This window comes from Mercenaria mercenaria, unplaced genomic scaffold (genome assembly GCF_021730395.1).
Source record: "Mercenaria mercenaria strain notata unplaced genomic scaffold, MADL_Memer_1 contig_3808, whole genome shotgun sequence".
Taxonomy (NCBI): Eukaryota; Metazoa; Mollusca; class Bivalvia; order Venerida; family Veneridae; genus Mercenaria; species Mercenaria mercenaria.
This window is the reverse complement of record NW_026461984.1, coordinates 22,301-40,588: the sequence shown is the minus strand read 5'-3', so window position 1 is coordinate 40,588 and position 18,288 is coordinate 22,301. Positions and strand designations below refer to the sequence as shown.

Sequence of the window (18,288 nt, the reverse complement as noted above, 5' to 3'; positions counted from 1 at the left end):
ACCCCATTAAAGTTTCTATGGACACATGCTACCAAATAGTGTAAATTCCAGTAATCGTGATAAAAGGCAAGTGCCAAAAAACTCTTGACGTTAAAATTGTTTTCAGGGGAAATTTGTGTTGATAGAGATTTGGTCTGGAAAAACTGTTCAGTTTCTGGAAAAAGGGAGTTCCAGTTTACATGGGTATTTTTGCAATGAAATAAGAATGCCAAATTTCGGGAACTCAAAATCTGCTCAGTTTGGAGAGGGTTTAAAGTATTCAGGGGTTCCAGTTTAGAGGGGTTGTACTGTACTGATCAATGTTTTCCGTAACAATGTTTATCTCTGATTTCTCTTTAAATGTAAGACATTAATTGATATTATACATCACAGAAGCTGTTAGTATAAACTTTTTTGCCGAATTTTTACAACTTATTTTGGAAAATGTTGAAGGTATGTAAAAAATTAAAAGATCCTTCTACCACCCTTGAAGACATCCTTTTAGATAGATGTATAGTTTGTATCAAGAGTTTGCAAAATAAAGCTGAAATTCACGAAAAACACTATTAGTGATATATCAGGCACTTAATTTTGCAATATCTACATTTTCCCTACTGGGATACCATGGTAGGATCTTGCTGTATAAAGAAAACATATTTACATCTGAACTGACCTTAAGGAAATGTTTGAGAGTATTGTGTATTAAGGTTCCTGCCAGGTTGTTCTGGAATACATGTGTTCCCAAGGAATATATACATTCTAAACACAGCTTGGTTATATCTGCACCATATCTACATACACAGTCAAGGAATAATATTATCAAAATTAAAAGGTACCGTAAATTTGCTATCTTTTTAATATATCTTTTATTTTTCAAATTAAGTCATTAATCGTATTAATGTGAGTAAGAATTTGTAATTAGTGCGTGGTTTAACTTATAGACATAGTACTTGTTAATATTCCTGTTTGACATTGGAAAGTTGCACTGTGTTTTAGCAGAAATCAAATAATTGTGAATATTGTATAAATTACACAGAGTACCCGTAAATCTGTTCTAAAATGGTACCAGCACATGAACACACATTATTAAGAGATGGAAGAAAAAAAAAACAGTTATATTAACTCTTTTAATCCTTAATTACTTTAGCTGAGTGGTCCATCAAATTTCACCCATATTTGATAAACTGTACTGGTCAATCTGTAAAGTTTAATCTCTATTCTGAACTTTACCTACTACATTCAATTTATTTTCAATAGCACTTCAGTCATACAGACGGTCAGTAAATAGCTGTACGACATAAAGAACATGCATATTCCCCTAAATGTAAATACCTGGGCAAAACAACAAGAGAGCATGTCTTTTTTAATAATTTCTTCTAAGGCAACTTTCCAAGCACTACATACAACCCTGGCAGTCTGAGCCAGAGTATATTCAGTCTGAACAGCTGATGGTATACATAGACAAATATTTGTTACAAAAAGTAATTAGCTTCCATGATAAATTTGTCAGTAAATAAAATAGTTACAGAGATGTGTAAAGGATACGAAACAAGACCAAGCTCCAAGGAGACCATGAGCGTCTTGAACAACTCTTCAGGTAAGGAGGTAAATTTGTCAGGATGAATTTCTGTCAGGAATGCTACAAGCTTGAAATACTGTGAACACAAGTTTGGAAACTGAAAAGTTAAAGCAAAAAATCTAATTATGTAAAATAAGCTGAAAAATGAAATACAAATAAGTAAAGTGGTATGTTCAAAGTTGCAAGAGGAAAAATGGCTTAAAGCATCTAACTGAAAATAATGAAGAAAATCCTGGAAAAAAAAACAAACTTTTTTGAGTAATATTCATGTAGATTTCCCTCACCTCACATTTGGTCTGAAACTCATGTAAGCAATGATCTTACACTAGACTGAAGTTACCTTTGAAGTCAACAAGAACACCTCCCCCTCCCTGCCACCACATTATGGACCTGACTTTTATATGGGATTGACAAACTTACACTCAGTAGGTCCTCTGTCACTGTGGGCATGACTGACACTGATGTACAAAATATAAATGACAGTGACATATACCCAAGTAAGTTCTTAGTAAAGAGCGGAATAATGGTACCGAGGCCAGACAGAACATCTCCCAAACCACTCTCAGCCAATATGACATATACATGTGACTGTAATGTTTACTCGAGCAGGTCCTCTGTCATGAGTGGTATAATGGGATTGAGCACTGAATAACAGACCATTTCCCCAACCAGCCCCAGCCAATATGACATATAGATATGACTTGTGATATTTACCCTGAGCAGGTCCTCTGTCATGAGTGGTATAATGGTGTTCAGGCCAAATAGGACAACATCAACAGCTGTTACAGAACTATCCTCACCATTTGTTTTGTCATCTGAAACAGCAAGTCAGAAAAATCCAGTCATTAAGTAAAACAAATTGTTTCATAAACTATACACGGTCCTCACTGTTACTGTCCACAACTCTACAAGAGCTGTCTAATAACAGCGCATACCCTCGTGGCGATGGATTCCATCAGGAATGAGGTGTTGAGAGTGATTAATATAAGTTGTAGAACTTCCTTCACAATTGACCTAAAATAAATTCTGTATAAACTAATAACAGCGCACAGTGCACTGGACTATCTGAAGTCCTTCCAAATCATACTAGCTTACATACAAAAGCTTTTGCAAAATTTTCAAAGTTGGAAAGGAGCATAATTTTGTTAAACTGTAAGCCAGAGTTATAAAACTAGCCATGTGAGGTCATTCCATGTCAAAGCTGAAAACATATGGTATTTCTGAGAAACATGCTTACATGCATTGAAAACTGTCGCACAATTTCTCCATTAACAAGGTGCATAGCTTTGACAAAAGCTAGGGTTATCTAACTTGCCAAATGGGTAATCTCCTAATGCCAATGTCATGTTGAATTTTTAAAGCATTAGGCCAGATTCTTGAGAAACCTGCTTACATGCAGAACTTAAATCGAAATTTCTACATTAAAAAGGAGCATAGTTTTGACAAAATAAAAGTTACAGTTATGTAACTTGCCAACTGTGGTCATCAAATGATGCTATAAATATTTGTAAAGTTTGTAAGCATTTGGCCAACCAGTTTTTTAGAAACATGTATGCATGCACAACTTTAACCAGAAATTCTAAGTTAAAAAGGGGCATAATTTTGACAAAATAAAAACCACAGTTATGTAACATGCCCAGTGAGGTCATCTCATGATGCAAAAGAAGTGTGTAAAGCTTGAAAGCCATTTGCCTTTTAGTTTTAGAGAAACCTGCTTACATGTAAAACATCTGTGACATGCATGCCGACAAAAGGATGACAAAAATAACTCTACTTTCTAAATAATTTCATAAAGTGGAGCTAAAAGTGATCAAGATAAAGTGTTGTCAAAGGCAGACAGAAAATACCATGGGGTAAAGTTTAAAAATGTTGACTTATAACACAAATATGCAAGTCCTGTCTCCCAGGGTTGCATCTGATTATGTAATTTCAGTCCAATTTATCAGAAGCTAACAGCTAGCTGACATGCTCTCATTTCCACTTCCTAGTAAAGCTAGTATATATATAGCCTATAAGCAAGAAGGTAGATAAATGTATTGGCTTTGGCTGAATAATGATATGAGAAATCAACTACAACTGCATTTCTGCCCCTTTTATATTTTACTGAGTACCATTTTTGCCAACTGCATGAAGGTACTCTATGAAAATCCTTCTGCAGTCAGTGCATGGTTCTGTGTTAAACAGATATACAGCAAGAAGCACTTGATTAAGAGTTGTAAAAGGAAACCAAACATAGAAATAATATACCTGGTTCCCCGAAGTCAACAAAGTCTTTGGAGAGAAGGTTTGTTAGAAGTTCCATAACAAGGAGAATATCATTGTACCTCTCTTCTTCCTCCTCACTAGCATCCTTCACACGTTTTCCTGCAAAAATATCAGATCATTAAAAGTGAGTGAGTGAGTTGGGTTTTACGGCGAATCGACACAAAATGGTCATATATCGCCAATCAGATCATTATAAACCTGGTATCTCAATCAAAAGGACAAAATATTAAACCTCACATACACCCAGAAAAATACAACTGTCAAACATAAATCAGTATTTTCATTAAACAAAACAGTCCCATATAAAATCCAAAAGTACAATATAGTAGGGTTATTATAATAGTAGCTCGATCTGGGATGCTGTATTCGGCTTGAGTGGATTTTTGCCAGACTGGATCTCACGAGGCACTTAGTGAAGTTTTTATGTGGGCTATTTATATAACTGTGAAAGTAGTCTGGCAACATACAATACAAAAGGTACAATACGGAATTTTTTTTGCATGTTCATATTTACTTGTGAAATACAAGCTGATTTTTTCCAGAATTTAGATAGGTATACAATAAAATCATTTCTCAAGAAGTAAAATACTTAAATTCAGAAAATGAATTAACTTAAAGAGAATTCCTATAGTTTTTTTCCTTTCATAGATTTTTTTCAAATTCACATATATGATAGGAAAATTTGTGTTGAAAACAATGAACAAATAAAAACAATGGGTCACCAGGCTTGTTTTTGTTGAAAAATTGTTTTGAACACACTGTTGCTGAAACTGCTAGCGATTTTTCAACATTTTCATAATTTTCTGCGTTTTTAAATACGTACCAAAATATGAATCAAGACAGCACAATAAGGTTTAGTCTTTCTACAGATTTTATTATGTACTTATTTGATATCATAGTCATATTTGTAATACTATATCATTACAATATTGGGTACAAATGAAAAAAAAAAAATCTTGTTTCATATTCACTTTTGTGAACTTATTTCAATGAAAAATACGCATAGTGAAGAATAATTTTTTTAAATTTTGAAAAAAAAACTGTTTCCCGGATTTATTTCCTGTTTTTCTTGTGTATAGATAATTGTATTGTGAACATAAAAAAGGACAAAAATATATGAGTAACCAGGCTAAATTTTATGTTAAGACCGCTTGAATATAACCCCTGTTCGGACGAAAAATGGCTCGAACCTGACCAAATTGATTACGTGTATATCTGCTATAATTTTAAAAAAAGTTTAAAAAAATTCTTAATTCTTTCTGTAATTGAATACTTATAAATCTGAAAGGAGATACTGTCTTATCAATACAAAGTTAATTGTCTAACATATGAACAATACTGTCTTTGTTTTTGTTTGTTTGTTTTGGGTTTAACGCCGTTTTTCAACAGTATTTCAGTCATGTAACGGCGAGCAGTTAGCAGTTAGTTCCTGGATTCTGTACCAATACAAACCTGTTCTCCACAAGTAACTGCCAACTTCCTAACATGGATTATCAGAGGTGGAGGACAAATAATTTCAGACACAATGTCCTTTATCAAATCGTCACGGAGAACATATGCCCCCTCGCCCCCCACCGGGGATCGAACTCGCTCTCCCTACTGTGCTATGTGGGCAGGCTATACTGTCTTTGTACTAAAATGCGCTGTCAAAACACAGCCACAAATGGCAAGTTGCGTGATACATGTCAGGCATGATACATGTCAATACAACATAAACCAGTATCAACTGATTACTGATAAAACTTATTAAAAAATGTTATTTATTAAAGATTCCTAATATTAATTTTAAGATTGTCTGTCACATGTTTTAACAAATGTTGACTTCACTTCAATTCTCCATAGAAAGTGTCGGCTGCGCAGAAAGATGCGCATAAAAAACTATAGGAATTCCCTTTAACACTACAAAACATATGACCCCAGCCCAACACTAAACAAAACTTGACACACAAACTACATGCTCACACACCCTAAGTGGATATTTAATGTTGCAACTGTATCATCACAGCTCACCAAAAAAAATCTTTTATCTGTGTCCATACCTTTATTATGTTTAGAATACATCTGTATTGCAGCTAGACAGACTTCATACAAGGTCTTTGATCTGGTCTGAAAAAATATTGAGACTGAAATCTGTTATATTTTGCTTGTACAGTCTTTATGAGTTTTTAAATATGTATCTCGAAATATGAACAAGTTCAACACCCTAGATATTGTGCGCCTTCTATTAACATATTTATTTTACATTTAGAAGAGATCACTCTATTCTTAATGTTTGTCACATAACCATGTTGGAATTTGTTTTTGGTGCAACTAGTAAGTTTTCCTCCAAAGGTAATGAGCTGGAATAAAATGTGAAACCCTCAAATCTGTAACAAACTCTTTAAGAAAACAATAACTTACATTATTAAGGAAGCACAGCTGTTTCTGAACAACTTCTACCAGTAATTCTAGAATCAATGGTACAACATCTTCATGGTTGTGATATAAATCTGTAATAATACAATTATCTCTCATCAATCAAAACTATCACAGATTTGTTTTGTTTTTGTTTGGGTTTAGAGAAATACAGACAAAACTAGAGATGCTTTTGAGAAAAGCGCATGTCTCCCACAATTGCAACATTGAAAAATGTCTAGTTTCTCTCAATGGCTTTGATGAATGGACCCCATTGAAAAATGTCTAGTTTTTCTCGATGGCTGTGATGAATGGATCCAATCAGTAATTCAAGGGCCATAATTCAAAAGTGCCTAGGAGGATTTGGCTAGTTATCAAACTTGGCCGAGGTCTTATGGTCAAACACATTTTGTTCAAGTTTGGTGAAGATCAGATGAGAAATGTTCGACTTAGAGTGCGGACAAGCTTTGTGACAGACAGACACACACACACACACACTGGAGTAAATCAATATGTCTTCCACACCTATGTGTGGTGGGAGACATAATTATAGGTCATACAACAACTCTTCCAGCCTTTGAGGGTGGTGGAAGATCCCATCCCTCCTTGCATTATTTCAGGCATGGGCAGGCATCTGGGTGGAACAACTGATCTTCTGTAAACCAGCTGGATAGCTTCCTCACATGAAGAGTTCTACAACTTAAGTAAGGTTTTAACCTACAAGAGTGAGGGCAAGTGATCTAAAAGAAAATTTTATGATAAAAGAGATCATAATTGTAAAAGACTGAAAATATTTCTGCCCTGACCAGGAAACGAACCCGGGACCTCTCGCACTTAAGGTAGACTACCACTATAAAAGCTAGCTCATATAGCAAGGCAATATATAGTGCACCCTTAAACTCTACCCTTCTACCTAATGATCTTGTCTATAACTTTTGAATATAAAAAGATACAGAATGAAAGATAGAGACAGGGTTTCAGCCTTTTCTCTCTGTGTATAAACTAGAAACACAGATTTCACAGTATTCTGGCAAATTATTGTATTATATGCCTGTTAACACTGAAACTTTTTTATAACGGCCACTGTCTAAAAATAGATATTTACTAAATGAAAACTATCTCTGAAATTCTTAATAAAATATGCTAGTAAGACGCAGCAGGTCAACAACATACCTAACAAAGTCACACAATGCTGCATCAATGGCAAGAGAAAATCAAATATTTTATCAATGTTATTGACCCTTGACCCTTTAGCCACCCCACAGAGGCTCTCCAATAGTTTGATGACCTCTTCTTTGGTGTCTGCTGATTGACAATTCTTGGCAAATCCCTCTGCTGTTACCAAGTGATAGAATTTGTCTTGAAGGGTCTTCAGTACCTATGGATGGTATTACAAAATACACCTTCAATTAATTTTTTTAACCAAAGTTTTATATAATTTTGATGAAGATGATTAAGAAATAATAAGTTCCCAAGTGTGGTTTATCGTTTTGAATTCTTATGTGTAAGAATATATCACGAAGGCCGTACGCATAAGAATGAAAAACTCTGGTTATTATACGATAAATCACACTTGGGAACTTGTTATTTCGATTCTAACACGACATACTAGTATCAACAGTGTTAGAAAAAAATGGTAACTACTTTTTACGACCGTGCTATGCACCTGGATTGGATGACGTCATTGCACGCACGTGGGTTATTGCAGAATAACCCGAGATAGATTTTGCTCTACATGTATGTAGGTTATTTGCTGGTCGTGTTAGAATGTTATATAATTTAGTATCAACATTTTAAAACAGTTGCAAAAAAGCATCAGTTACTGAAACTTGAAGGGCCTTTAGAGCATTTGGAACTAAATAGCTTCTATGTTTCTACAGAAGAAAAGTGTAACATATAGATATTGTAGGAAGACTGGATAGTTTATACCAATATAATAATTTAACCATTCTCATAAACTCATTACTAATGGTATCTATCACCACGAGGGTTCAAGATAAAAGAAACTAAGCAAGGGAGCTACTGCTACATGTCTTTGGTATGATATGGCTATGGAGCAAACCCGTGGTCTACGCTCAAAGTGAGAGCTCTATCAATAGGCTAATGAGGCAGTAAACTCTGGATGTGATTAATAAGGATTTCACATGTTCCCTGCCACATTTTTTACCTTAATTCCTGATTTCAATGACAGAATTAGCTTTATATATTATTTTTCTTTGTTTCTGGTTTACAGCCATTTTCCAACAGTACAGTTGGCAGTTAACCTAACCAGTGTTTCTGGATACTAGTGCTTATCTGTTCTCCACATGTACCTGCCAACTTCCCTACATGAATCAAAGGTAGAGGATGAAATGACTTGTGACACGATGTCTTTTATCAAATCGGCAGGGAGAACATATACCTTGCCCCAGGATCGAAACTCATGACCCCGCAATATGTAGAGCTGCACTCTCCCTACTAAGCTTTGCGGGCAGGCTAGCCTTATAAAAAACGATTACACACTATACACTTATAAATTCATACAAATTCAATTCTGTACCACATTAATTTTCAAGTCCTATAATGCTTACAGGACCTAATTACACTGAACTTTGCAATATTTCAACATTGTACGGATTAAGGCATAAAAATTGCATTAAGTTACCAGTTGCCAGTATTCCCCACTCATCTGGTTGTCCACACCAGCTCCAGCTAAAACACAGGCCTTGTAGGTAAGTTTCAGGGCTTTAGCAGGCAGGTTACAGAATGGTACTTGGTTATGGGCAAGATGTCTTACCAACGTCCAAAGACCGTCGCTCTTTGTTATGTACTGTGCTCTGAAAGATTTAAATGTCAACAGTGGTTTCAGTAAAATGGGCTTCCTAATGTAAATATGCTAAATGATCATGGATGATTAATAAATTATGAAGTAAATCTTTTATCTAGAGTTAAGGTTCAAATCTACATTGCCTGCCTTATCATGCATCTTGCACTACCTAGTATTTAAGACTTCCACACAGCCTCATGTTACTTGATAACACAAGAACTTTTCCAGTGTACTGAATTTTCAAATTCAAGGTTGGTTGGTTGGTGTTTTATGCCACTTTCAATAATATTTGGCATACACTATTCCCAGGCAGGCTTAGTCCATCTAAGCTGTTTACCAGTACTGAATGTATAAATCTGCAAGTAACTGACAACATATTTTACCGAAGGTTGATTTTAGCTAATCTCATACATACAATGCAATGTATGGGATCAAAATCAACCTTCCCCTGGCATTGACAGTTTAAAAGGTTCAAATTGTTAAAATCTACTAAGTCACCTGTTACATTTCACACAAGCCTGTATGGTTGTTGTCATCCTGGTCCCTTACCATTAAAGGAAGTCCCTCATCCATAAGGGGTTCAGATTCAATGTATTGGATATCATTCACATTTAAACAAAGTTTTGCTATTTTAAAAGAACTACATATAAAATTATAAATTTCACAATACATAAAATTCTTATGTGGCTCATAACCACTTTCAACACATATCATTTCAATATGATAGGAAAATGTTGCCAACTAAACCTACTGACCTGGTTTTATTGTCCATGAGAATGACAAGAAACTGTAGAATATCCATCATAGTTTTCTCCTCAGCATTCCAGGCACTCAGTGATACCATTATTTTGTCCAGCAAGAATGATATTGTCCACTGAGCACCGTCTGTATCACGTCCAAATGCTGCCCATAATGCCTTGCTGACCTGAAAAACAGAACTCCTATTTTTCAAACCTTTGCTTAGCCGATTATAATTCTTCTAGATAATTAAATCATTAGGAAGCCTTGAATAATGTAAAGAAGATATTTTTGTGTGGATTTAACAGTGAGAAGCCTTATGTTCAACAGGTTATGTTTTTGGACATTACGCTGACCACTTGTTCACAACTCACATTTTTTCATGAATATTAACAAAAAAAAACAGTCATAATTTTGAGTAAATGTAAATTTAAACAAGATTAAAACTCGTTTAACTGATTCTTTAGTAACACATCAGCAATTTTTGAGTATTTCCTCTAACTTCAACCTAGTAAGAAGCAATGACATACCTGATTGTAGTAGTTTTCATCAGGCAGTAGATATGACCTACACCAACGCCTTAGACACCACATTACACTACTGGTGACCTGAGGACTTAGTGTATCAACCATTTTGGCAGATATGGCTTTCTTTTCAACTTCACACAACCGGAATATAGCTGAGATTAACCTGTAAAATCAAATCACCTTTGTTAAGAACATTCAAAAGAAAACACTGTCATGCTTTCAAAACAGCCATGTAAAGTACTACAGCTGATCTGTCCAAATCAATTTATCCAAAAATATGTAAAGTTGAATGCACATAAATGTGAGGAAATTGTTGCAAATAGGGAAGAACAATAGTACATAGTACTACCCAGGAGCCCATACATGCCTGAAAGAATGTACTAATGGGCACCTGATGTCCTCCACCATTAGAACTGAAAATTTGCCCCAATACCTGAATTGTGTCCATGTGATGAAAAAAAAAATACATTACGTGTTACCTTATGACATTATCAGAATGTGTAGAAGCCCCTGGTATTGTATCAATATTATCCGAGGGGGACCCAAGAACTTTGAGCGTTGTGTTTAGGTCTATCTCTGTGGACTGCTTGATAGAAAAATGCATAACTTCAGCTGGTATCATTGGGGTCTCCCCTTCTGACTCCTCTGTTAAAACATGACCTGAAAATGATATAAGTTACAATATTATACATACACCATACATACCGGTAAGCTTTAAAACCCATTGTACTGAGGTCTGAAGCCACAACTTTTATGTTTAGATTGAGCGTTCTGCATGTTACTGACTACCATGAGGGAGGCTTAACACAGAAAGGTGGTTAGATGTAATGCTACTTTCTGTTTTTCTTTTGTAATCCTACTGAGAGCTTAAAGGGTCCCTATAGGTTATTTCAGATCATAAGATTCCTTAGCATACTAAAATGTTAGACCTTAAACAATAGACAAAACTTAGAGAATATGAATGTACCTGTGACTAGAGTAAGCCAATGTAGATCTTCATGTAATACTGTTATAAGGGTGTTATCGAAGCTGCTGTTCATGTTACCGGAGGCCATACGTGCCTGATGTATTCTTTGTAGCTGTCCATGCAATCGGGTTATACGATCCTCCATTGCTCTATGAAATAAAAGTTAACTTTATTTACATATGCACAATCCATACAGAGAGCACAAGATGCAAATCGTTTTGATTCATTTTGCATTATCATTTCTTTTTCTGGAAACCAGCAATAGTTGTTAGCCACATTTTTTCCTGAATATGAATGCTATGTGACCACCTGACTCCTTGGTTTTAAAAATATATGTATTCTCACATGCAAACTGTAGGTTTCTGAAGCTCCACTCAGAACATAAATGTACAACCTACAGGTATAATTCAATACATATTTTTAATAATTAAGCATTCTTCCTCTACATTTAAACTAACATGTAAATAATATAAATAGAAACTACATCCTACAAGTCATTTTCCATATATTCCATACAACTGTTGTATTAAATAGTTAGCTACGAAAAAACCTACATTAAACAGTTAGCTACCAATACTATATTTTAACAGTTGGCTACATATACAACATTAAACAGTAGCTACTAATGTCAAATTAAAATAGTCAGCTACAAATACTACATTAAACAGTTAGCTACAAATACTACATGAAACAGTTAGCTACAAATACTATATTTAAACAGCTAGCTACAAATACTATATTTAAACAGTTAGCTACAAATGCTATAATAAAACAGTTAGCTACCAATGCTATAGTTAAACAGTTAGCTACAAATGCTATATTTAAACAGTAAGCTACAAATGTTATATTTAAACGGTTAGCTACAAATGTTATATTAAAACAGTTAGCTACCAATGCTATATTTAAAATATTAGCTACAAATGCTATATTTAAACAGTTAGCTACAAATGTTATATTAAAACAGTTAGCTACCAATGCTATATTTAAACAGTTAGCTACAAATGCTATATTTAAACAGTTAGCTACAATTGCTATATTTAAACAGTTAGCTACAAATGTTATATTAAAACAGTTAGCTACCAATGCTATATTTAAACAGTTAGCTACAAATGCTACATTTAAACAGTTAGCTACAAATGTAATATTTAAACAGCTAGCTACAAATGTTATATTAAAACAGTTAGCTACGAATGCTATATTTAAAAAGTTAGCTACAAATGCTATATTTAAACAGTTAGCTACAAATGTTATATTTAAACAGCTAGCTACAAATGTTATATTAAAACAGTTAGCTACCAATGCTATATTTAAAAAGTTAGCTACAAATGCTATATTTAAACAGTTAGCTACAAACGTTATATTTAAACAGCTAGCTACAAATGTTATATTAAAACAGCTAGCTACCAATGCTATATTTAAAAAGTTAGCTTCAAATGCTGTATTTAAAAAGTTAGCTACAAATGCTATATTTAAACAGTTAGCTACAAAGGTTATATTTAAACGTTTAGCTACAAATGTTATATTAAAACAGTTAGCTACCAATGCTATATTTAAGAAGTTAACTACAAATGCTATATTTAAGAAGTTAACTACAAATGCTATATTTAAGAAGTTAACTACAAATGCTATATTTAAACATTTAGCTACAAATGCTATATTTAAGAAGTTAACTACAAATGCTATATTTAAACATTTAGCTACAAATGCTATATTTAAGAAGTTAACTACAAATGCTATATTTAAACAGTTAGATACAAATGTTATATTTAAACAGTTAGCTACAAATGCTATATTTAAGAAGTTAACTACAAATGCTATATTTAAACATTTAGCTACAAATGCTATATTTAAGAAGTTAACTTCAAATGCTATATTTAAACAGTTAGCTACAAATGTTATATTTAAACAGTTAGCTACAAATGCTATATTTAAGAAGTTAACTACAAATGCTATATTTAAACAGTTAGCTACAAATGCTATATTACAACATTTTAATTGCTGAGAAGCTGACATACCTAGTGATCATACTTATGCTACTTTCTATTGTCAATCGTCCAAGAGCACCGACACTACACAACTGGTCAGCAAACTTGTCACGGTCATCTTCCTCTATCTCATCTATATCATCATCATCAGGCCGGGAATCTTGAGTGTTCTAGAAAACATACAAGTTCTATGAATTAGGCAACAAAACAGCACTCTAGAAACACACATATCGTGGCCTCAACGCGAAAGTAGTCTATCTGCTTCTATTTCTATATACACATAGACTAGTTTCGCGTTGCGGTGACGATATGTAACCATAGCAACAATATATCAATCAACATTTGAATAAGAATCTCCAGTTTTTCCTGTAACACAGATGATATAATAGCCAATGCAGCAACATCCAGCAAAGAAACTCAATTGTTCTACAATGGGTAGTAATTATTCCTTAAGATTGAATGGCTTTGATGTACAAAATTCAAATTCCCTGACAGTTCCCAACCTTATTTCTTTGAAATTTACATTACTATTTCCCTAACATGTACGAAACAGACAAAACTTAACTGAGCATCACAGCAAAGATGTTTATATTCAAAAAGCAGAGAAGACCACTTTTACAGCAACAGTGTCAATTACAGTGAGTCCCTTTAGTAATCAAAGATTATATAGCAGAATTCTATTCAATAAGTGTTTTATTCAATACATAAATAAATGTTCACAGATTTTTTTCTCTCAAGTTATGCCTGTTGTGTAACCAGCAAACGTGTGCTGAATTTGGACCTGTAATATAGCACAAACTATGGACAAGCAATTTATATAAGGAGTGTTGTAATAATGAATACCTTGCCAGTCAATTAAGAAATAATTTATAGCAAAAGAGTGCTTTAACACTATTTATGCACGATGGGCGGTTATACGTCGGGCTAATAATTGCACGAGGGCTTAGCCCGAGTGAAATTATTTGTACGACGTATTACCGTCCGAGTGTATAAATAGTGTTAACACACTCTTTTGCTACAAATTATTTCGATTCTAATATGCCCATAATCTAAAACAGTAGATAAAATACAGAAGCGCTCTTTCTTGGTCGCAACAAAAACTTTGACATCACCGCACGTTAACGTGACATCATTCTAGCTTAAGAGTGTTTTAACAGAGACAAGCATTAGTATTGCCCAAGGTTTCGATCAGCAAATTATTCAATATGTGTTTTATTATATGACATCAGAAATTAATTTTCTCAGTTTTATTTCTGATTTTTTAACTTATTTGCACAGTAAACATAATCCTGTTGAAAATAGATCAGTCATATAGCACAAACTAGGGGCCGGCAATTTATATATGGAGTCATGTACTTAAAGAAATTATTCAGAGATATCAAACATTGATCGTTTGTTTGTTTAGAGTTAAATGCTGTTTTTTCAACAGAACTTCAGTTATGTAACAGACGGCAGTAAAACTAACCAGTGCTCCAGGATTCTGTACTAGTACAAGCTGTTCCCCTCAAGTAACTGTCAACTTCCCCACATGAATCAGAGGTGCAGGATGAATGATTTCAGACACAATGTCTTTTATAAAATTGTCACCGAGAACATACGCCACACCCAAGAATCAACTCACGACCCAAGATCCGTAGATCTAGCTCACCCTATTGAGCAAAGCAGGCGGGCAAATAAACATTGAAGAATTCATATATCGTCTTCATTTTATACTGGTAATATTGATGTATTAAAATATTAGTATTTCACTTCACTTCCTAGGTGGACACTTCATATTATTCAAACTTCAGTTTACAAAACAAGATAAATATTTGTGTAGCTATACCTGAACTCTGCATCCATCAGGTGGGCTGATATGACACTGTACGTATGAGCTGAACACCTGTACAGCATGGAACTTGATTATCTCCATTGGTATGTTGTCTTTCTTTGTTGTCAGAAGTTCCATCCATGTCTCCAACAGTTTCTCATATGCCTCCATGTGTACTGTATCCTCTTTGTGCATCTTAAACAAAACAAACACCAAAGACTAATGAATATAGGTGGGTAAAATATAAACTGTAATTGAGTTTAAAGTAAATGTGCAATTTCCATGGTTTTGCTAACCTGACCTACATTATGCTTATTTAGGAAAACACCTAAAAGTTGTTATAAAATGTTGTATTTAACTCGTTTTTAATGTTACTCATTTTTTTCCATGAATATTGTAAGATGGTCAGATTTTTGACTGGAAGATTTGTCTAACATTTTAGTGACTTCACATGTAGTCATATAGCAACTTTTGCAGCAAGATTTTATTCAATGGAACATCCTCTTTCCATTTAATTTAAGTGACTGAATAAAATAGCATATGATGGATCTATTTCTTGAAGAAAACATCTGTATATTCCTTTAAAAAGTATTCTTAAATAGTAATTCAGTTTATGCCCCTGTTGACAGAACATTTACAGACAGTATCCTTGCTTTCTGTTACGCTTAAAAATAAATGTTTAAGGGAATATCTCCAAAACTGCTATGTAGGGTAGGCAATGAATTTATTTTTATTCAGAGCAAACATTCATTTTACTTCATTGAATCTTTTTTTCTTTGTCTTATATTACTTCATTGTAATTTTTTGTACAAAAATGTAGTTGTATAACCATAAGAACAACAAGAGCTGTCGGAGGACAGCAACGCTCGACTATTCAACAGCCTTGTCAATTGAATGAATACAAAAGTTGAAAAAGGGGCATAATTTTGTAAAATGCAAAGTAGAGGTATTGAACCTCTGTACTGCATGTCATATCATGACAGTGAACAAGTGTGTGAAGTTTCAATCCTTTCCAATTTGTGGATACTGAGATACCAGCTTACATACAAAAACTTAACAAAAAACTGCTAAGTCAAAGGGGCATAATTTTGTAAAAATGCCAAGTAGAGTTATGGGACCTTCACAGTGCATGTTAGATCATGACAGTGAACAAGTGTGTGAAGTTTCAATCCATTCCAATTAGTGGATACTGATATATCAGATTACATATAAAAATTTAACCAAAAACTGCTAAGTCGAAAAAGGGGCATAATTTTGAAAAAAAAGAGAGTAGAGTTATGGGACTTGCTTAGTGCATGTCAGATCATGATAGTGAACAAGTATGTGAAGTTTCAATCCATTCCCATTAGTAAGTACTGAGATACCAGCTTACATACAAAACCTTAACCAAAAATTTCTAAGTCGAAAAAGGGGCATAATTTTGTAAAAAAGCAAAATAGAGTTATGGAACCTGTGCAATGTAGATCAGTTCATCACAGTTAATAAGTGTGTGAAGTTTCAATCCATTCCCACAAGTGGTTACTGAGTTACCAGCTTACATACAAAACCTTAACCAAAAATTTCTAAGTCGAAAAAGGGGCATAATTTTGTAAAAAAGCAAAATAGAGTTATGGAACCTGTGCAATGTAAGTCAGTTTGTCACAGTGAATAAGTGTGTGAAGTTTCAATCCATTCCCACAAGTGGTTACTGAGATACCAGCTTACATACAAAACCTTAACCAAAATCGGGACGCGGACGCGGATGCGGACGCCGACGCATGGGCGAGTGCAATAGCTCACTATTCTATGAATAGTCGAGCTAAAAATGGAAAAACAAACCATCAGTTGGGCATCTTTCAGATCACTAATAGTATAAGGTTAGGCTACCGTAAAAAGAATCTTTTTTTGTCAATTCTAGGTCTTTGTATCTTTGATATCCATTTATCATAAATTTTGTTTTACTAAAATAAATACATAGACTTAGAATTTTGCAAGTCTAGAAATATTATTATCACAAACCTCTTCTTCCAGAGCAGCCTCTCGACCAAAAGCACATGTTAATTTCTGTAAGCGTTCTATAAACTTGCTGTATAGCTGTTCTGGTAGAGAGGACAAACATAAAGATGGGAACATCATAACTAGGTTCTTAAATACACAAGCCACTCCTAGACATTCATAGTCCTGTAAGTCTACACTGAAAACACAAGATTTGGTACTCAATTATCTGTATCAGTATGCCCTTAAATACATAATAAAATTAGTTTAGAAATACTATAAAGTAAATATTTCAACAGTATTACATTGTTGAAAGGATGTCAGTGACTTGACTGTTCTATGCCAGTTCCTTAAAGTATCCCAATACAAAATTAGGAGATTAAGTAAATAGTTAATACACTAGTATTTTCCAAACTAAATGCATGATTTCCTAATGTTAAGTTCAATGCATATTTTTTTTATGAAACCAATTACATGAATCATAGTAGGATTCAAGATGTATTACCTTGACCACCAAAATTTCCAACACATTTCTAACAACAATTCCTAATGTATTGCATACCAGAATGAAAATTACAAAACTGTGATGCATTCCACAAACATACCAACTAGTTCAAAAGACATACAATGTTTCCATACCTGTTGAGAAAATTTAGAAGTGTTTCTATGAAGGTAGTGAGGTACTGTGTCCGAGCTCTGTCATCTGGGAACACAGGTCCATTTAGTGAGGCCAGTTGTGTAAGACACTGTATTGAGTGGGTCGCCATATCCGAGTTGTGACGTGCTTTCTGATGTATCTACAACAATAGTGCCAAACTGTCATGATATATATGCCAATCACAGCCACTTACTTCTGACTTTTAAAATACTTTCCTTATTGTGCAGACTATTTGTCAAATTTCCAGATACTGGTTATATCAAGGGCAAGAACTCCTGATTGAAAAGGCTACCAAGCTTGATATCAAAATTAGTTTAAGTATTTAAATCACTCACTTACAGCTTATCAACAAAAGGTCTTTTGTAGTAAGAGAATATGATGTTGCATGTAGCTCTACTACTCTAGGAATTTGGGAAAGGAGAAAGTAATGGACTACATATCCCTGCTACTTAAATAATTAATTTTTTATGGTTTATTTGCAACAATTCTGAAAGTTCTGATAAAATGAGACTAACCTTGGTTAAGTCGAAGTTTGATTTCAATTCTATTTTGTCTAAGAATTTCGTTCAGGGCTTACCTGAGATTCAGTTGCGCATGCACAGGTCA

At 34.0% G+C, this 18,288-nt stretch overlaps 1 protein-coding gene across 1 annotated transcript in view; it reads right to left on the bottom strand.

Annotated features, from left to right (window-relative positions):
- The window catches only part of LOC128553421 (exportin-4-like), a 42,539-nt gene that overhangs the window by 2,338 nt on the left and 21,913 nt on the right, over positions 1-18,288 (bottom strand). The window contains exons 8-23 of the mRNA XM_053534565.1: positions 17,664-17,821; positions 17,049-17,223; positions 15,066-15,245; positions 13,271-13,410; positions 11,256-11,404; positions 10,768-10,948; positions 10,292-10,451; positions 9,779-9,948; positions 8,862-9,033; positions 7,391-7,595; positions 6,224-6,312; positions 5,863-5,929; positions 3,806-3,922; positions 2,273-2,373; positions 1,525-1,655; positions 653-770 (exon numbers count right to left, since the gene is read on the bottom strand). Of these exons, the coding sequence (XP_053390540.1) occupies positions 653-770; positions 1,525-1,655; positions 2,273-2,373; positions 3,806-3,922; positions 5,863-5,929; positions 6,224-6,312; positions 7,391-7,595; positions 8,862-9,033; positions 9,779-9,948; positions 10,292-10,451; positions 10,768-10,948; positions 11,256-11,404; positions 13,271-13,410; positions 15,066-15,245; positions 17,049-17,223; positions 17,664-17,821 (2,313 nt within the window). The remainder of the gene's footprint in view (positions 1-652; positions 771-1,524; positions 1,656-2,272; positions 2,374-3,805; positions 3,923-5,862; positions 5,930-6,223; positions 6,313-7,390; positions 7,596-8,861; positions 9,034-9,778; positions 9,949-10,291; positions 10,452-10,767; positions 10,949-11,255; positions 11,405-13,270; positions 13,411-15,065; positions 15,246-17,048; positions 17,224-17,663; positions 17,822-18,288) is intronic.